General features: G+C 41.3%; 1 protein-coding gene and 1 long non-coding RNA gene across 2 annotated transcripts; both read left to right on the top strand.

The window, feature by feature from the left end:
* Positions 1 to 2,514: 2,514 nt before the first annotated feature.
* On the top strand, positions 2,515 to 4,773 carry LOC121505042. The gene is made up of 5 exons (XM_041780172.1): positions 2,515 to 2,572; positions 2,665 to 3,360; positions 3,866 to 3,991; positions 4,079 to 4,122; positions 4,222 to 4,773. The coding sequence occupies exons 1-5, from the start codon at positions 2,515 to 2,517 to the stop codon at positions 4,339 to 4,341; spliced, it is 1,044 nt and encodes a 347-aa protein (XP_041636106.1). The 3' UTR covers positions 4,342 to 4,773.
* A 747-nt stretch (positions 4,774 to 5,520) lies between these two features.
* LOC121505049 lies at positions 5,521 to 6,328 on the top strand. The gene is made up of 3 exons (XR_005991510.1): positions 5,521 to 5,914; positions 5,993 to 6,018; positions 6,134 to 6,328. It is a non-coding gene; the product is annotated as an uncharacterized LOC121505049 (long non-coding RNA).
* Positions 6,329 to 14,959: the final 8,631 nt, after the last annotated feature.

The raw sequence follows: 14,959 nt of genomic DNA, 5'->3' as shown, positions 1-14,959 counted from the left end.
CGTGACTGCTGGCTCACAATGAAGTCGATTGTGTGATAAAAAGGAAAAACAAAAACTCTGCGTTACAAAAATCTAGCACTAAGCTATAAAAAGGTTAGAAAAAATCTTGTACTGGATAAGAAAAATTCTAAGTCTGATTGTTTATCAGACTTGGCACAACGCTTGGATCAAGAATGGGCCCATGAGGCCCAAGGAGACTCAACAGAGCTCTCCTCAGTGAGCATCTTCTTGGACTGTGTAGACCTGACCACTTTCTGATCTGAACCCAACTCACTCTGCAGCACTTTCTCCGAACTGCACACCGAACTCTGCACCGAACTCCACACTGAACTCCACACTTAACTCGTGTTCAGCATGGCTTCTCTTTAAAAGGAAGGAGGAGGGGTCTGTATCCTAGATCAAGCCTAAAGATCAATAATCCACTCTCCACCAGATTATCAAGTTAATCGGATAATGTAGAGATAACACAACATGGTTATAAAAACTCTAGAATACTATCAATAAACTATCACACAAACATTAGAAACACAGTTAATTGTTTATACGCACAATTATACATTAGAAAATGTTTCTGCATTTGGGTGTGACGGAACTTGACCACAAGGTGGCAATGTTGGTCCAGGGACGATTTTCAGTCTCTGTTCGTCAACTTGGAGAAATACAACTAAATTATATCATAAAACCATAATTCAGTAAGGGAAGATACCAGAGATTAGTATGACACGTCATTCTGTTCCTTGTAAACAGACTCAACCAAATATGAACATGTCCTGATAGAAACATAATGATTAAGACAGTTTTTTGATACTTCCAATCCTTGCAGCTTCATGTGGTCGAGATAACACCGGGAATTTACGACACGCGCCTGCTTTGTGCCACGGCTCTGTAGGAAGACAGAGTCCTTGGATTTATGGGGTGTAGTGCAAAGTTTCTTACAGCTTTCAGGAAGACAGGATTTAGTCTAAGGAGGTTCACCATTTGGTCAATCAATCGAAGGATTCAGATTTTAAGGTGTTTATCTCCGCTGGGAGCTGTCTTTCATCAAAATGGCAGTTTGAGAGTCCTACTGCTTGAGAAACTCTTGTTTTTCAAACGTGGTTCCTTGATAAGTTGTCAGCCATGAGGGAAAGAGAACCCCCCCCCCCCCCCCTTTCAGTGACATTCCTGAAGGATAATCTGAAGGTGTAGGTTTAGGAGGGAGAAAGGATCTCTCCCCCCTTGTATCATTATCTTTCCTCCATAGAGGGTGTGATATCAACAGCCTTAGATTGTGGTTTCATCTTTAGTTGTTCTGGATAGATTCTCAGAAACTGATTGATAGACTGGTATCAACCATCAAGTAGCTCTATTAGTGCAGTCTTTGTCAGTGCTAGTACACCATTTAGTCAGACTCGTATTCAACTCTGTCACATTTAGAATAGAAAACTTCTACTAGTGACTGTTTTTCAGCCACTTGGAGGACTTTTGTCCGTCTAGTTTGAACAGACGTCTGTACTAGTAGCACCAACATTCATACTAGTAGTCTTTGTGAGACACAAACAGACCTCTGGTCAGACATCAAGACTTTAATAGTCTAACTAGTAGTATCTGTAAGTGGCCTGATTTACAAGTACAATTATATTCATGTGAAGCATGCTTGTGTCCCATTAAAGGTGCTATATAAATTGAATCTAGGATTATGATTATTATAATTTTATCATTATACCATATAAATCTTATTAATTATTATGATTATTATTGTTATTAATAGACTGTTTTTTTATTTTCTATAGTGCTGTTTGGACCTTACTTGTATTAAAGGTCACATATTTTACCCTTTAAGACCAGTTTATATTGGTCTCAGAGGTCCCCAAAACATGCCTGTAAAGTTTGTTGCCAAAAAAAAAAAACCCTCCAGTATTTTATTTTTGTATGTCTAAAAATCCTCTGTTTCAGCCCTGCTCAGAACGAGCTGTTCCTGTGTCTGTGGCTTTAAATGTTAAAGAAGTAGTGAACACTTTTTCACATTTTATTTCAGCAGTACCCTGAGGCATCTGACTGAATTAAGTTAAAACACATCAATGTTGGTGTAATTTCTGACATTTGCACCAAACTGATAAAAATCTGCACTTTACAACTTTTAATTAGCTCCAATGGACATCTGCTTTGAATTTTTTTTTTCCTTTTTCTGAGAAGGCGGTGCTTGTGTGACGTAGAATCCTACCATTGGAGGATGCCCATTGGACATTTTCCTGCACTAGCTGATGACTTGATCTCAAAAGTTCAGGAAACTGCAAAGTAGTCAACATCCTCATCCAACAAGTAACTGGTGAACTACTGAGACATCTCAAATAAACAAAGAGAGAGAGAGAGAGGATCACTCCACCACAACAAACACAGCTCTAAACTATGAGCATGTCCGTATACTTCCTATGTACAGCTCTATTCTTGTTAGCCAATCAAACACACCGAGGTCTGTGAAGAGAGAGAGAGAGAGATGGACAGTTGTCTCACATTCTGCATGAAAGTTTCAGCATGATGACATCTGCAGCGTTTGTCATCTACTTGACGCTTTTGAGTCTTGGGTACATTGGTAAGGTAACTTCTTATTGATACGTTTATTGATTCAATCAATGATCTCTACATATATATACTTTTAACCTTTTAAATGTCTTCTCATTTCAGCTCAGACAGTTGCTCTGACATCATCTTCATCTGATCATCATGAGAGACAAGAAACTGGAGAGAATCTGACTTTACAGTGTTCCGTCGGTCATCATAACTCCATTGTGTTTTATTGGTTCAAGCAACGTTTTGGAGAGAAACTGAGACCCATCTGTTCTTTCAACAAATATGTAACTTTAAACAGTTTTTTTGGTGAGTTTCAGAAAAATCCACGCTTCAAACTAGGTACTCAAAATGGTAGAAATCATTTAAAAATCTCTGATTTACAAATGTCAGACTCAGCTACATATCACTGCATAGCTTGCAGATCATATGAAATTAAAATTCTAGCCACCATCACAGTCAGTGTGAAGGGTTCAGGTGTGAGCGTCCCAGCTCTGGTCCATCAGTCAGAGTCTGAAACCATCCAGCCAGGAGGCTCTGTGACTCTGAACTGTACAGTCCACACTGGGACCTGTGATGGAGAACACAGTGTTTACTGGTTCAGAAACTCTGAGGAAGCTCATCCAGGACTCATTTACACCCATGGAGGCAGGAATGATCAGTGTGAGAGGAACCCTCACTCACACACTCACACTTGTGTCTACAACTTGAACATGAGGAGCCTGAATCTTTCTCATGCTGGGACCTACTACTGCGCTGTGGTCTCATGTGGACACATACTGTTTGGAAACGGGACCAAGCTGGACTTTGGAGGTGAGTTTCTTCATTGTCAACATGATCCCACATGAGAACTCTCTAATCAGACTAAACACAGATATAAAGCTCTGAGCTTTAGAGCTTCTTTAGAGAACACTATGCACTTAGCTAGACTGTTCTCCAGTGTTGTCCCCCTGTGATAGGATGCGTATCCCAACTACAGTTGACTCGCTTCTAGGATTTTTATGCTTAGCTCATTGTGAGTGACCCAGCACTTGGTACTTCAGTCATTAGGTGTTGTGAAGACAACTTAATGGATGGTGATGATGAGAGATCTCACATTTTGGCTGTTCCAATGTCTTTGCGTTTAACTCTGCACGGCAGCACTTGCGTCCAATTGGACCTGAAGCACTTTGTGGCATTCTCTGCTGTTGTTTCTTCTTGTCTAGATATTTGCTTGTGTTGTTCCTGCTCAAGTATGTACATCGCTTTGGATAAAAGTGTCTGCTAGATGACATTGTAACATTGTAGCTCAGCTTCTTCTGTCTGACTGTACCAACAGATGAGGTGAGCTCTGGTGTCTTGGTGTATTCTCTGAGTGGAGCTTTGATATCTGCAGTTATCCTGATAGTTGTCCTGGCCTTCTTATTGTACAAGATGAACAAAAGAATCTGCTTCTTATCTCAAGGTATGATCACTAACACTGTTAGTATCTTCCTGTTTTCACTAAGTCTTCATTCTGAATTCAAGAGTGATTTCTGTGTTTCACCATCAGAGATACAAGCAAGATTTTCAGCTCCCTCCACAACAAACATGGAGGTAAGATTTAGGACTGAAGAATAAAAATTCCAAACTCCTCTACTGCATTTTTTATATTTCTCGAGGTCCATTAGGTGATAGACGTGTATGTTTTTCTAGGGTAACAGAGGAGCAGACGACGTCTGTTATGCCGCTGTGAACGTTAACATGCCCAACACATCAAGAAGACAGAGAAACACAGCCAGAGATGAATGTGTGTATTCCAGTGTGAGGCAGTAGAAGTCACCATGGTTCATCTTTTACTACGTCACTTTAAACTGATGTTGGATCGATAACATTTTCAGCAATGTGACCTCGGTGAATCAGAAATGTTGTTGAGTGTGTGGGGTTTGTAAATTAATTTTGTATGATTGGAGAGTTAACAAAATCATTTTTCAAATCAAAGTTCTCTCTTTATTGAGGATATTTTTTAGAAAAATGTATTTCAGTATCCTTTTTTTGGGGTATTTTATTGTCTTTATTTTAAACAGTTTCAAACTAAGGCAAACCGCTTTTAGGACTACACCCCAGAGAAACCAGCAGTCCTAGACCAGCTTTTGTGCTTGTGTTATTGATTAAAACAAATATCAACCATATCTTTCTTAACTGTGAAATAACAGTAATTTATGTTCTTATTAATTACACTTTATTTTTGCTTTTTAAGGATGTAGAAAAGACAGCATGATTAATATTTCTCTGTTAAAAGTTTATCTCATCTTTATTGTAATAGCAGAGCTACTGTAGATGTGTTTTATATATTTTAACATTGAAAATGAGAAAAAATAAATGGTCTTCATTAAAAATGTTTGTTTCTTTGTTTTTACCACATGGAGGTTTACATAGAAAATTTCCTCCCATTGTGAAAAACCTCACTGGTTTAAGTGTTTTAACAGTTTTTCTGATATATTTATAGTTTTTTCTCCTCTTCGTTTAAGAAATATTTTTAGTTTTGTCGTTCAATATGAGACAAAGACCTGAAAGGTGAGTAATCCACCTCTACAGACTATAAACATGAGTCATATTGCTGAAAGCAGTAGAGGAGTCCAGCAAACTCAGCTATCAGACTCAGGTTTGTTCAAACTAAAACAGTAGAAGTGTGAAAGCAGCCGTACACACAGGCAGAGCTGGACAGGAAGGAACGTTTGGACCTGTAAAATCAGTGGATTTTAATGACATGGTACTTTTGTCTCTCACCTCATAGGTAGTACATCCTGGACATATCTTCTGAAATCATCTTCATCTGTTCATCATGAGATAAGAGAAACTGGAGAGAGTCTGACTCTGAAGTGTGTCTTCATAGATGACCGTTCTCCATGGGTTTATTGGTACAAACATATTCTTGGACAGAACCTGAAGCTCATCTCCTCCTTCCAAAACTCTGCAACTAATAGAAGTTTCCATGGAGAATTTAAGAACAATCCACGTTTCACACTGGAGGGAAAAATGGTAAAAATGACTTAACAATCTCAGATCTGCCATTATCAGACTCAGCAATTTATTACTGCATGGTTAGCTTTTACTGCAACATGCAGATTTTAAAAACCATCAGAATCAGTGTGAGGATGGAAACGGGACCAAGCTGGACTTTGGAGGTGAGTTTCTTCATTGTCAACATGATCCCACATGAGAACTCTCTAATCAGACTAAACACAGATATAAAGCTCTGAGCTCGGCTTCTTCTGTCTGACTGTACCCACAGATGAGGTGAGCTCTGGTGTCTTGGTGTATTCTCTGAGTGGAGCTTTGATATCTGCAGTTATCCTGATAGTTGTCCTGGTCATGAAGAACAAGAGAAACAGCAGCAAATCTGATGGTAGTATTATTTATTCTTTAAAGGTTTTTTGACTCTAACAGCTTTTATTAAAAAAAAATTTCTTTGTGTCTCAATCAGAGTCTTCCTCCACTATCACAGCAGAGGTGAATCCAAATATCTCACGTTTGATGACTATGTTAATACCACATATTGGCTTTATATTAAATAGTTGCTTGAAAATGTCTTCATTTATAAATGTACAATCTATTTTATTACCAGGATTACCAAAACCTCCAGCAGCTCTATCCTGCTGCAGTCAACGTGACCAAGAGATCAAGAAGACAGAGAGATCTGACCTGGAGTGAATGTGTGTACCACACCTTAAGGAAGTAAAACCTGACATGTTACATCTGAGCTTTGTTCTAAAGGAAGCAGATTTTCTACGTCACTCTTTTACTGTTTAATGTACATTTTTCAGAACTTTTAAAACATAAGATGTTTTCTCTGAATTTAACCCATTAATGTCTGCAGTGAGTTTCATGGTTTCATATTCAGCATTTTTGTACCAACTAGAGCTGAATTTTTTTTTTTAATCAGGATGATGAGTTTGGCCTTTCACTGAGCAAAGAAAATAAGTATTATCTACATTCATCTTTATTTTTTATCTGCGAGACGCCATTTCTGTCCATTCATTACGGGGCCTGGTTGGTACCTGAGCCTTCAGTGTCAGTGGAGGACGTGTTGCTCACTGTAGGTGAACATGTGGCCACGCCAACCTTTCATACACCTCACAGAGGAACAAAGCAGTTGTTGTGTTTTTAAAGGAGAGCTTTGTTCATCAGTTAGTGTTCATGTTCTCAGACTCTCCCACACAAAGTTTGGAAGTGTCCTTCAGAGTTAAACACGCTTTACTGTCTTCCCTCTGGGGGCGTCAGAGTAAGCTCTTTAAATATGAACAGAGGGACAGATAGGCAGAAGAGGGCTTTGGTCACTAAAGTTGTGAGGTAGAAAAAAGAGACATCTTATTTTTACAGGAAACTCAGTGACAGTGATAATGAAATAGCCCGGGGTATTTTTTTTTTGAAAAGGTCCCTTTTTCCTAAGTCATGGTAGTAATGTTAGTGGGGGTGGGGGGTTTCTGACCAGTTAAATGTTAAAATTATGTCAAGTGAAGAATTAGTGAAGGGAAGAGCTCTGATGGTCAAAGCAGAGGTTGAAGAATCTGTGTTCTCCTTTGTGAATGTTTATGCACCAAATATAGGCTCAGAGAGATTATTTTTATATCAGTTAAAGAAAGAGCTGGATAAAAACCAGGATGATGTTATTATAGGTGGAGACTGGAACTGTACCATTGATTTCACTTTGAATAGAGTGAGTGAAGAGCCACATTTACAGTCGTCTCCTTATCTTAAAAACACACTAGCTCAGTTTGATTTAGTGGACGCCTGGAGAATTAAAAACCCAGCAGATAGGCAGTACACCTGGGTCAGAGCAGTTGATTACAGAGTTAGTGCAGCTAGATTAGACTGGCTGTATATTTCAGAAGGGTTAAGAGTTCGATTAACTGGGAGCTCTATCTATCCAGTGGGTTTTAGTGATGACTATCTCACCAATATAGATCTCACTCTCTCTTCAGGCATGAAAGTTAAAAACTACTGGCATTTCAACACCAAGCTACTTCAAGACACCTGTTTTGACAGAACTTTAAATGTTTTTGGACAGCCTGGAGACAAGAGGAGAGGGACTTTGAGTCCTTGAGTCCATGGTGGGATGTGGGAAAGACCCAGATCCGGGTTCTTTGCCAACAGTACACATCACATGCTTCAGCAAACATCAAAGATGCTGTGAAGAAGCTGGAAAGAGAGATCAGTGACACTGAGAGTGGATTACATGCTGGAATAACTTCTGATGGTGACATGCTGCTTCAGAATAAGAGACTGGAGTTAAGTTCCTTCATGATGGAGAGAGTAAAGGGGGCTTTGGTCAGAGCTCGCTTCACTTCTGTGAAGGACGTGGATGCTCCAAGTTCAGTTTGGAGAAGAAAAACACGTGGAGGAAGCAAATGTCTTGTTTGAAGATGCCTGATGGTAGGATTACTGTAGACCCTGTTGAGATGAGGAGACATGCTGTTAGTTTTTATACTACACTCTTTAGAAAAGAACATGTCCATCAGAGCTACTGGATGGACTTCCACAGCTTAGTACCTGGGAAAGAGACGATCTAGATAAGGACCTTACCTTTGAGGAGTTAACCACTGCTGTGGGCCAGCTGGTGTCTGGCTGTGCGCCTGGGATAGACGGACTGCCCATTGAGTTCTATAAGGGGTTCTGGGACTGTCTAGGAGAGGACTTCTATGAAGTGATGAAGGAGTGCTTTAGAAAGGGGTTGTTGTTCTCTCACTTCTCCCTGAAAAGGGGGACTTAGCCTGTTTAAAAAACTGGAGCCCTGTGGCCCTCTTGTGCAGTGATAATAAAGTGCTTTCCAGGGCTCTCTCAAACTGATTAAAGGATGTTCTGGGTCTAATAATACAGCCAGATCAAACTTACTGTATACCTGAAAGGACTATCAAGGACAACCTGTTTCTAATGAGAGATGTTTGGGATGTTTGTGAACTATTTGACAAAAATGTTGGTGTTATATCTGTTGTCCAAGAAAAGGCCTGTGATAGAGTAGATCATGGTTTTCTGTTCTCTACATTAAGTGCTTTTGGTTTTGGAAAGCAGTTCACTTCATGGGTGAGTTTATTATATAATAATGCATCCTGCCTGGTTAGGGGGTGGACTAAGCCGTCCTATTAATGTTCAGAGAGGAATAAGACAAGGATACCCAATCTCAGGACAGCTTTATAGTACTGCCAATGAACCACTTCTTTGTAAACTTAAAAGTAAGCTTAGTGGTTTTTCTGTTCCAGGACAGACTCACAATCCTCTCATTGTGTCAGCATATGCTGACGATGTGAATATCTTTATTAACAATCAGGAAGATATTGAAGCAGTTGGAGGCTGTCTTTCTCTGTATGAAAGGGCTTCATCTGCTAAGGTAAACTGGGGGAAATGTGAAGCCCTCAAAAATAGGTCTATGGAGAGAACAGGCAGTCCTCAGTCTGCCTGGAGGTTTACAGCGGGGACATCATGATATGAAGTTCTTAGGAATCTACTTAGGCACCGCTGAATATGAGAAAAAGAACTGAGAAGGGTTAGTCCAGAAGGTGTGAGCTAAACTGTCAAAGTGGAAATGGCTCCTGCCCCAGTTGTCCTATAGGGGAGAGTTCTGGTGGTCAACAACCTGGTTGCCTCAATGCTTTGGCACAGGCTGACTGTTCTACAACCACCCAGGGGCTTAATGGAGGAAATACAGCGGCTGATCGTTGCTTTCTTCTGGTCTGGGCAACACTGGATTTGGGCTGCAGTTCTGTATCCACTGGTGGAAGAAGGAGGCCAAGGACTCATAAACATCTCCTCCAGGGTCATGGCCTTCAGACTGAGAGCTGCTCAGAGACTTCTTTATGACTGTGTGGCCAGATGGTTGGGAACAGCTAACCTTCTGCTGAGTAAGGCTGGTGCCTGGGATACTCTAAACAGTTGTTTTTAATTTGACTTAAAGGACACTGACATCACAGGACTCACATCGTTTTATGCATCGGTCCTTCAAGCCTGGAAGGTTCTTCAGGCTGTCAGAGTCACTAGTCCTTTGCCTGGGATGTGGATTTTTGAGGATCCTCTGTTTTTCAATGACTTCTTAAAAACAGAGACTCTAGCATCACCGAGTTTGCAGTCTTCCCTGAGAGAGGCTGTCCTAAAAGTCGCCAGAAGTCACTAAATGATGTCATCATCTAATTTGCATAATCATGGGTATGCATTTAATTGTAATGGACGCTGTAGGAGAGAGGGAAAACGTCATGACAGAGACAAAAAGTGAGTTTAAAGATCTTTAAGATGTATAGAACTACAAATGAACTTGCTTCTGTCGATTCTTGTTTTCATAACGTCACAATTCCAACCCTCCTCCTTTATCTGGGCTTGGGACAGACAAAAATGACTCCAGAGATACTCTGGCAGAGTTACTTTAATTTTTATTTTTAGTTTATTAATCTATTAGTTATTCTATTTTTCTTAGAAGTTTAGCTTTCTTACTTTTTTTTTTGTTTTAAGCCTTATGGTCCACTTACAAGCCTACATCAAATTCCAGTGAAACATTAACATTTTTAACATTTATAAATATTTTTTGCATAAAGTCTTCATTAACAACTTTAAATCGACCAAAAAGAGACAATAGAAAAAACTGTTAAGGCACCTTCACAGTTAATTTGCAGTCTGACATGGGGGCGTGAGCATCTCCTGCTCTGACTGCAGCAGAGACAGACTGCTGTGAGGACTGTGCTGCCTGTGAGTGTTTTGGGACGGGAGGGGCCCACGGAGAGGAGCAACAATGATACATACTTTAACATCAGAGTTTCCAAAAGTCTCCAGAAGTCTCTAGTAACACCAGAGGAAGTTGCTAGATTTGTCGCTAGTCGCTTTTTAGAAAAAGGGTTGCTAGAGGGGTCTGAAAACTCGCTAAATATTGGCAACACTGAATCCTTATGAGGAGGGAGGATGCAGCTTAAAGCTGCCTTTGGTCTCTCTAGTTGAAATGACAACCAATCAGGATGCAGGATTTCACCATTATCATTCTGCTTCATTTGCATGTAGTGAAAAACTAGTACTTCTACACGCTCCCTGGACCATGCCCACATCCTTGGTCAAAGCCTGTCTACCTGTCCAGTACCTGATCATGGTGGACATCATCAACTCCTCCCTACAAACTGGAACAGTCCCCTCCTGCTTCAGACTGGTCGCAGTAACACCCATTCACCAGTTCAGACCCAGAGGACATCAGCAACTAAAGACTGATCTCTGACCTTCCTCTCTCCTACAACATCTTAGAAAAAGCAGCCACTGCTCAGCTTCATCACCACATGTCCAACCATGAGTTCTCTAAACCCCACTGATCAGGATCCGACAACACCACCACACAGAGACCACCCTCATCAAAATCCCTCATGACCTCCTCACAGCAGCAGACTCCAGACACAATCTCCAACACCATCCTCCTCAAGCATCCATCCCACCACCTAGACATTACCAGAACAGCTCTCTCCTGGTCTCAGTCATACCTCTCAAACAGAAAACAGTTGTCACCTTTGTCCTCCAGCCCCAGTAAACCAAGGCCTGCCTCAAGGCTCTGTCCTAGACTCCACTCTTGGTTACATAAACCACAAACATGGTCTCAGTTGGAGTTCTTATGCTGATGACACACAGCTTTATTTTCACACTACACCACTCACTGGTTCATTCACTGGACCATTCACCCCCACACTCACTGGTCAGTGGTCTACAAGAAACCAAAACCTGGATGTCAACCAACAACCTCAAACTGAACAGCAACAAAACAGAGCTCATCATTGAGGCCCTCTAAGCACTGATCAGGAGGGTTGGGAATCTGGATGCACGATGTGGATGGTAGTCCTATCCGCCAGTCCTCTGAGGTCTGAAACCTGGGCATCATCCAGAACTCCATACTGTGCTTCCAGTCCAAACTCCAGTGTGTGACCAAAATGACCTTTTTCCACCTCAAAAATATCTCCAGACCATCACTCTCAACCATGCCTTCATCCCCTTATGTCTACATGACTGCTCTGGAGTCTAGTCTAGTCCAGTATGTCCAAAACTCCACTGCCAGGGTTCTCACCTGCACTAGGCCCTGGCAGCACATCACCTCTACCCTCATCCACCTCCACTGGCTCCCAGTTAAGTTCCTCATCAGGTACAAAATCCTCCCTCTTATTTACAGATCCCTCCATGCCCCTCAGTACCTCTCTGACCCCCTTCACCTGGAACCTCCAGTCCTCAGACACTGGCCTTCTCTCTACTCCCATATCTCCACTCTGTCCACTCTATGGACATGTTTAAAACTCCTGGAGCACCTCCTGTAGACCACAGTCTACAATCTCTCATCAATCTGACAACAATCTCTCAACACAGTGTTTTCCTCTGTGTTCTGTCTTGTTTTCGGTGTTCATGTGAAGCATCCATGGGTTATTTTGGTAATCCAGTTCTGGGTCAAAAAGAGACTGAGCCAACTCTAGTTATTTTAGTTATTTTAACTCAGCAGGGTTGGGTTATGGGCTTGATCCTGGAGTGAAGAAACAGATGAGGAGCTAGGAATCATCAGAGTTTAAAGTCATCATCTTTTCAAATGTAAGCCAGCTTTCCACAGTCCGGAAGTGACCAACTTATTGGACGACTTCACTCATGGTGCAGAGGTGTTTAACACAGAAACAACAATAATTCACCAAAACCATGAGCTACAGTGAATCCCAACAATGATCACTGTACAACACACAACATCTAAACACCAGTGATGGTGAGATGAAGCTTCATGAAGCTTTGAAGCTTTCCAGCAAATTGGTTCAGAAAAGGGTTCAGTTCTCGAGGCTTCATGTGCACAAGAAACCACCTGCAGGCCAAAGTGTGTAAAACATGCAGCTGTGATCTTTACCAGTGTTCTGTGATACACTGTTATTATGTGTCAGCATCAGCTGTTTGGGAATTACTTTGAATAATGAAAAAGATGTATGACTATAATATACTATAATATATATTGAAGGCAGCAGGGGTAATATCATATATTTTTGTTCCGTGTCACTTTTGGGAAATGGCATTGGTTTAACTGTCTAGCTCACCAAACTATCCAAAATATACAAACTCAAAACTACCCAAAAATCTCCTCTCATAACCACACATTTTGGATGGGATTTATGTTGCTGTCAAACCTCAGCGCAAAGATCTGAACCACTTGCTGAACCAGTCACGTGGTACAACTGGGCAGCGAGGCTTCAGATGTCACCAATGACGTCACTCATGTGAAACGATACAAGCCTCGGTACGCGCTTCGCGGAAACACTTCCTATATTACTCAACACACGCTTCGAAGCATCGGCACAGCACGTAACATCACTACTAAACACATTTAAATGCATCTGAAACACATCTACACAACCCACCAAAAGCATTATGGAAACTCCACCCCAAATTTGAAATGGCAGAGTCCCTCCCCCACCCATTAAGCAACACATTTTTCTGGTTCAATATTTCTAATCTAACGTTGGATCAAACTTATCCAACAGCCTTGATCCAGCATGTGGGATCTAAAAATTACCCAGCATTCTTTGGTGTGTGCTAGTGCTGAAGCGATGAATGTTAAATGGTGAACTGCTGAGGCATCTGAAATGAAGAGAAAAGAGAAATAGGAACACTCCACCACAACAAACAGCACTGAACCGTGAGAATGTCAGAATACTTCCGTTACATGTCTCATTTCTTGTTAGCCAATCAAACGCAGCGTGGTCTGTGAAGAGAGAGAAACTGTCAGTTTTCTTTCATTTAGCAGGAAGATCTGAGCACCATGACAGACGTGTTTGATCGTAGGAGAAACTGGTGAGTTAGGTTGTTAATCTCTGTTTTATTTCACTCTGTTATCTTCAGTGTTTTAAATATTATATTCTCTGTCTTTTTTCTGATTTCAGCTCAGACAGTTGCTCTGGAATCATCTTCATCTGTTCATCATGAGAGACGAGAAACTGGAGAGAATCTGACTTTACAATGTTCAGTCAAAGATGATAGCTCCAAATTGTTTTATTGGTTTAACCAACATTTTGGAGAGAATCTGAGGCCCATCTGTTCTTTCACCAAATTAGGAACTTCAAATCATTTTTATGGCAAGTTTGAGAACAATCCACGCTTCACACTGGATACTCAAAACAGTAAAAATACATTAACAATCTCTGATTTACAAATGTCAGACTCAGCTACATATCACTGCATAGGTTCAGATAACTTCAAGCTTGAAGTTCTAGCAACCATCACAGTCAGTGTGAAGGGTTCAGGTGTGAGCGTCCCAGCTCTGGTCCATCAGTCAGAGTCTGAAACCATCCAGCCAGGAGGCTCTGTGACTCTGAACTGTACAGTCCACACTGGGACCTGTGATGGAGAACACAGTGTTTACTGGTTCAGAAACTCTGAGGAAGTTCATCCAGGACTCATTTACACCCATGGAGGCAGGAATGATCAGTGTGAGAGGAACCGGCATGCGGCATGCCCGCAGGCGGCATGCCCACTAACTAAACAGGGACGAAGAGGGCTTCATGCTTTCCCACACCTGGGACACTCTGCTCCAGAGGAAATAGGACGGCGGGGGCCACGGTGCGCTTGGCGGAGCGGTTGGTTTCGTCTGGGCCTGCCACGACATGCCATTACGGCGTGGTCGTGGCTGGCCTGGCAGATCCGGCAGCGCCGCTGGGCGTGCCACATTTGCCGGCTGTCAAAATCTGCCGGCTGACACGTCACACGCTGTCAGTGAGACACTTCTGAAGAAGGCGAGAGCTGCTCGCCGAAACTGTCAAGGTGAAAAACTAACATGTCTGAACAAAAGAAACTCAAAATTCCTGTAATGACTATATTTCCAAATATTCGCTTCATATTTAATGCTAACTTGAACATGTCTTCCATTTGCATGATCAAAATAAATAAGTGTAAAACATATTTTATTACCAGGATTACCAAAACCTCCAGCAGCTCTATTATGCTGCAGTCAACGTGACCAAGAGATCAAGAAGACAGAGAGATCTGACCTGGAGTGAATGTGTGTACCACACCTTAAGGAAGTAAAACCTGACATGTTACATCTGAGCTTTGTTCTACAGGAAGCAGATTTTCTACGTCACTCTTTTACTGTTTAATGTAAATGTAGATCTTTGTATAATATACAGGATTATCTAGGATTGTCAGAAAAATAATTACCACTATGTGCAGAGTTTCCTCAGTCAACCATGATGAATTGCAGTTGTATTATCATGTGTAAAATCTTCAAGACCAAATTCTACCTTTATTTTGACAGTGTGAAGCAGCTACCAGTGATTGATTTGAGGATCAAATGAATGCAAAGATATTTATTTTGGGATCTTGACTTTAAGATTCATTGTTTCAGTAACAGCTGCACTGCTGCACCAGTGTGCTCTGAAACGTCGAGTTAGAGAGAGGAGACAGCTTCATTAGCATTTCTCAG

The sequence above is a fragment of the Cheilinus undulatus genome, linkage group 22 (genome assembly GCF_018320785.1).
Source record: "Cheilinus undulatus linkage group 22, ASM1832078v1, whole genome shotgun sequence".
Lineage (NCBI taxonomy): Eukaryota > Metazoa > Chordata > Actinopteri > Labriformes > Labridae > Cheilinus > Cheilinus undulatus.
This window is presented reverse-complemented; position numbering and strand designations above follow the sequence as displayed.

What these genes read in the sequence shown, in the direction of transcription:
- LOC121505042 (XM_041780172.1), top strand. Translation starts at nt 2,515, where the DNA reads ATGATGACATCTGCAGCGTTTGTCATCTACTTGACGCTTTTGAGTCTT. An exon ending in TTTGAGTCTTGGGTACATTG is followed by an intron (nt 2,573 to 2,664) that starts GTAAGGTAACTT and finishes TTCTCATTTCAG; the next exon opens with CTCAGACAGTTGCTCTGACA. An exon ending in GACCAAGCTGGACTTTGGAG is followed by an intron (nt 3,361 to 3,865) that starts GTGAGTTTCTTC and finishes CTGTACCAACAG; the next exon opens with ATGAGGTGAGCTCTGGTGTC.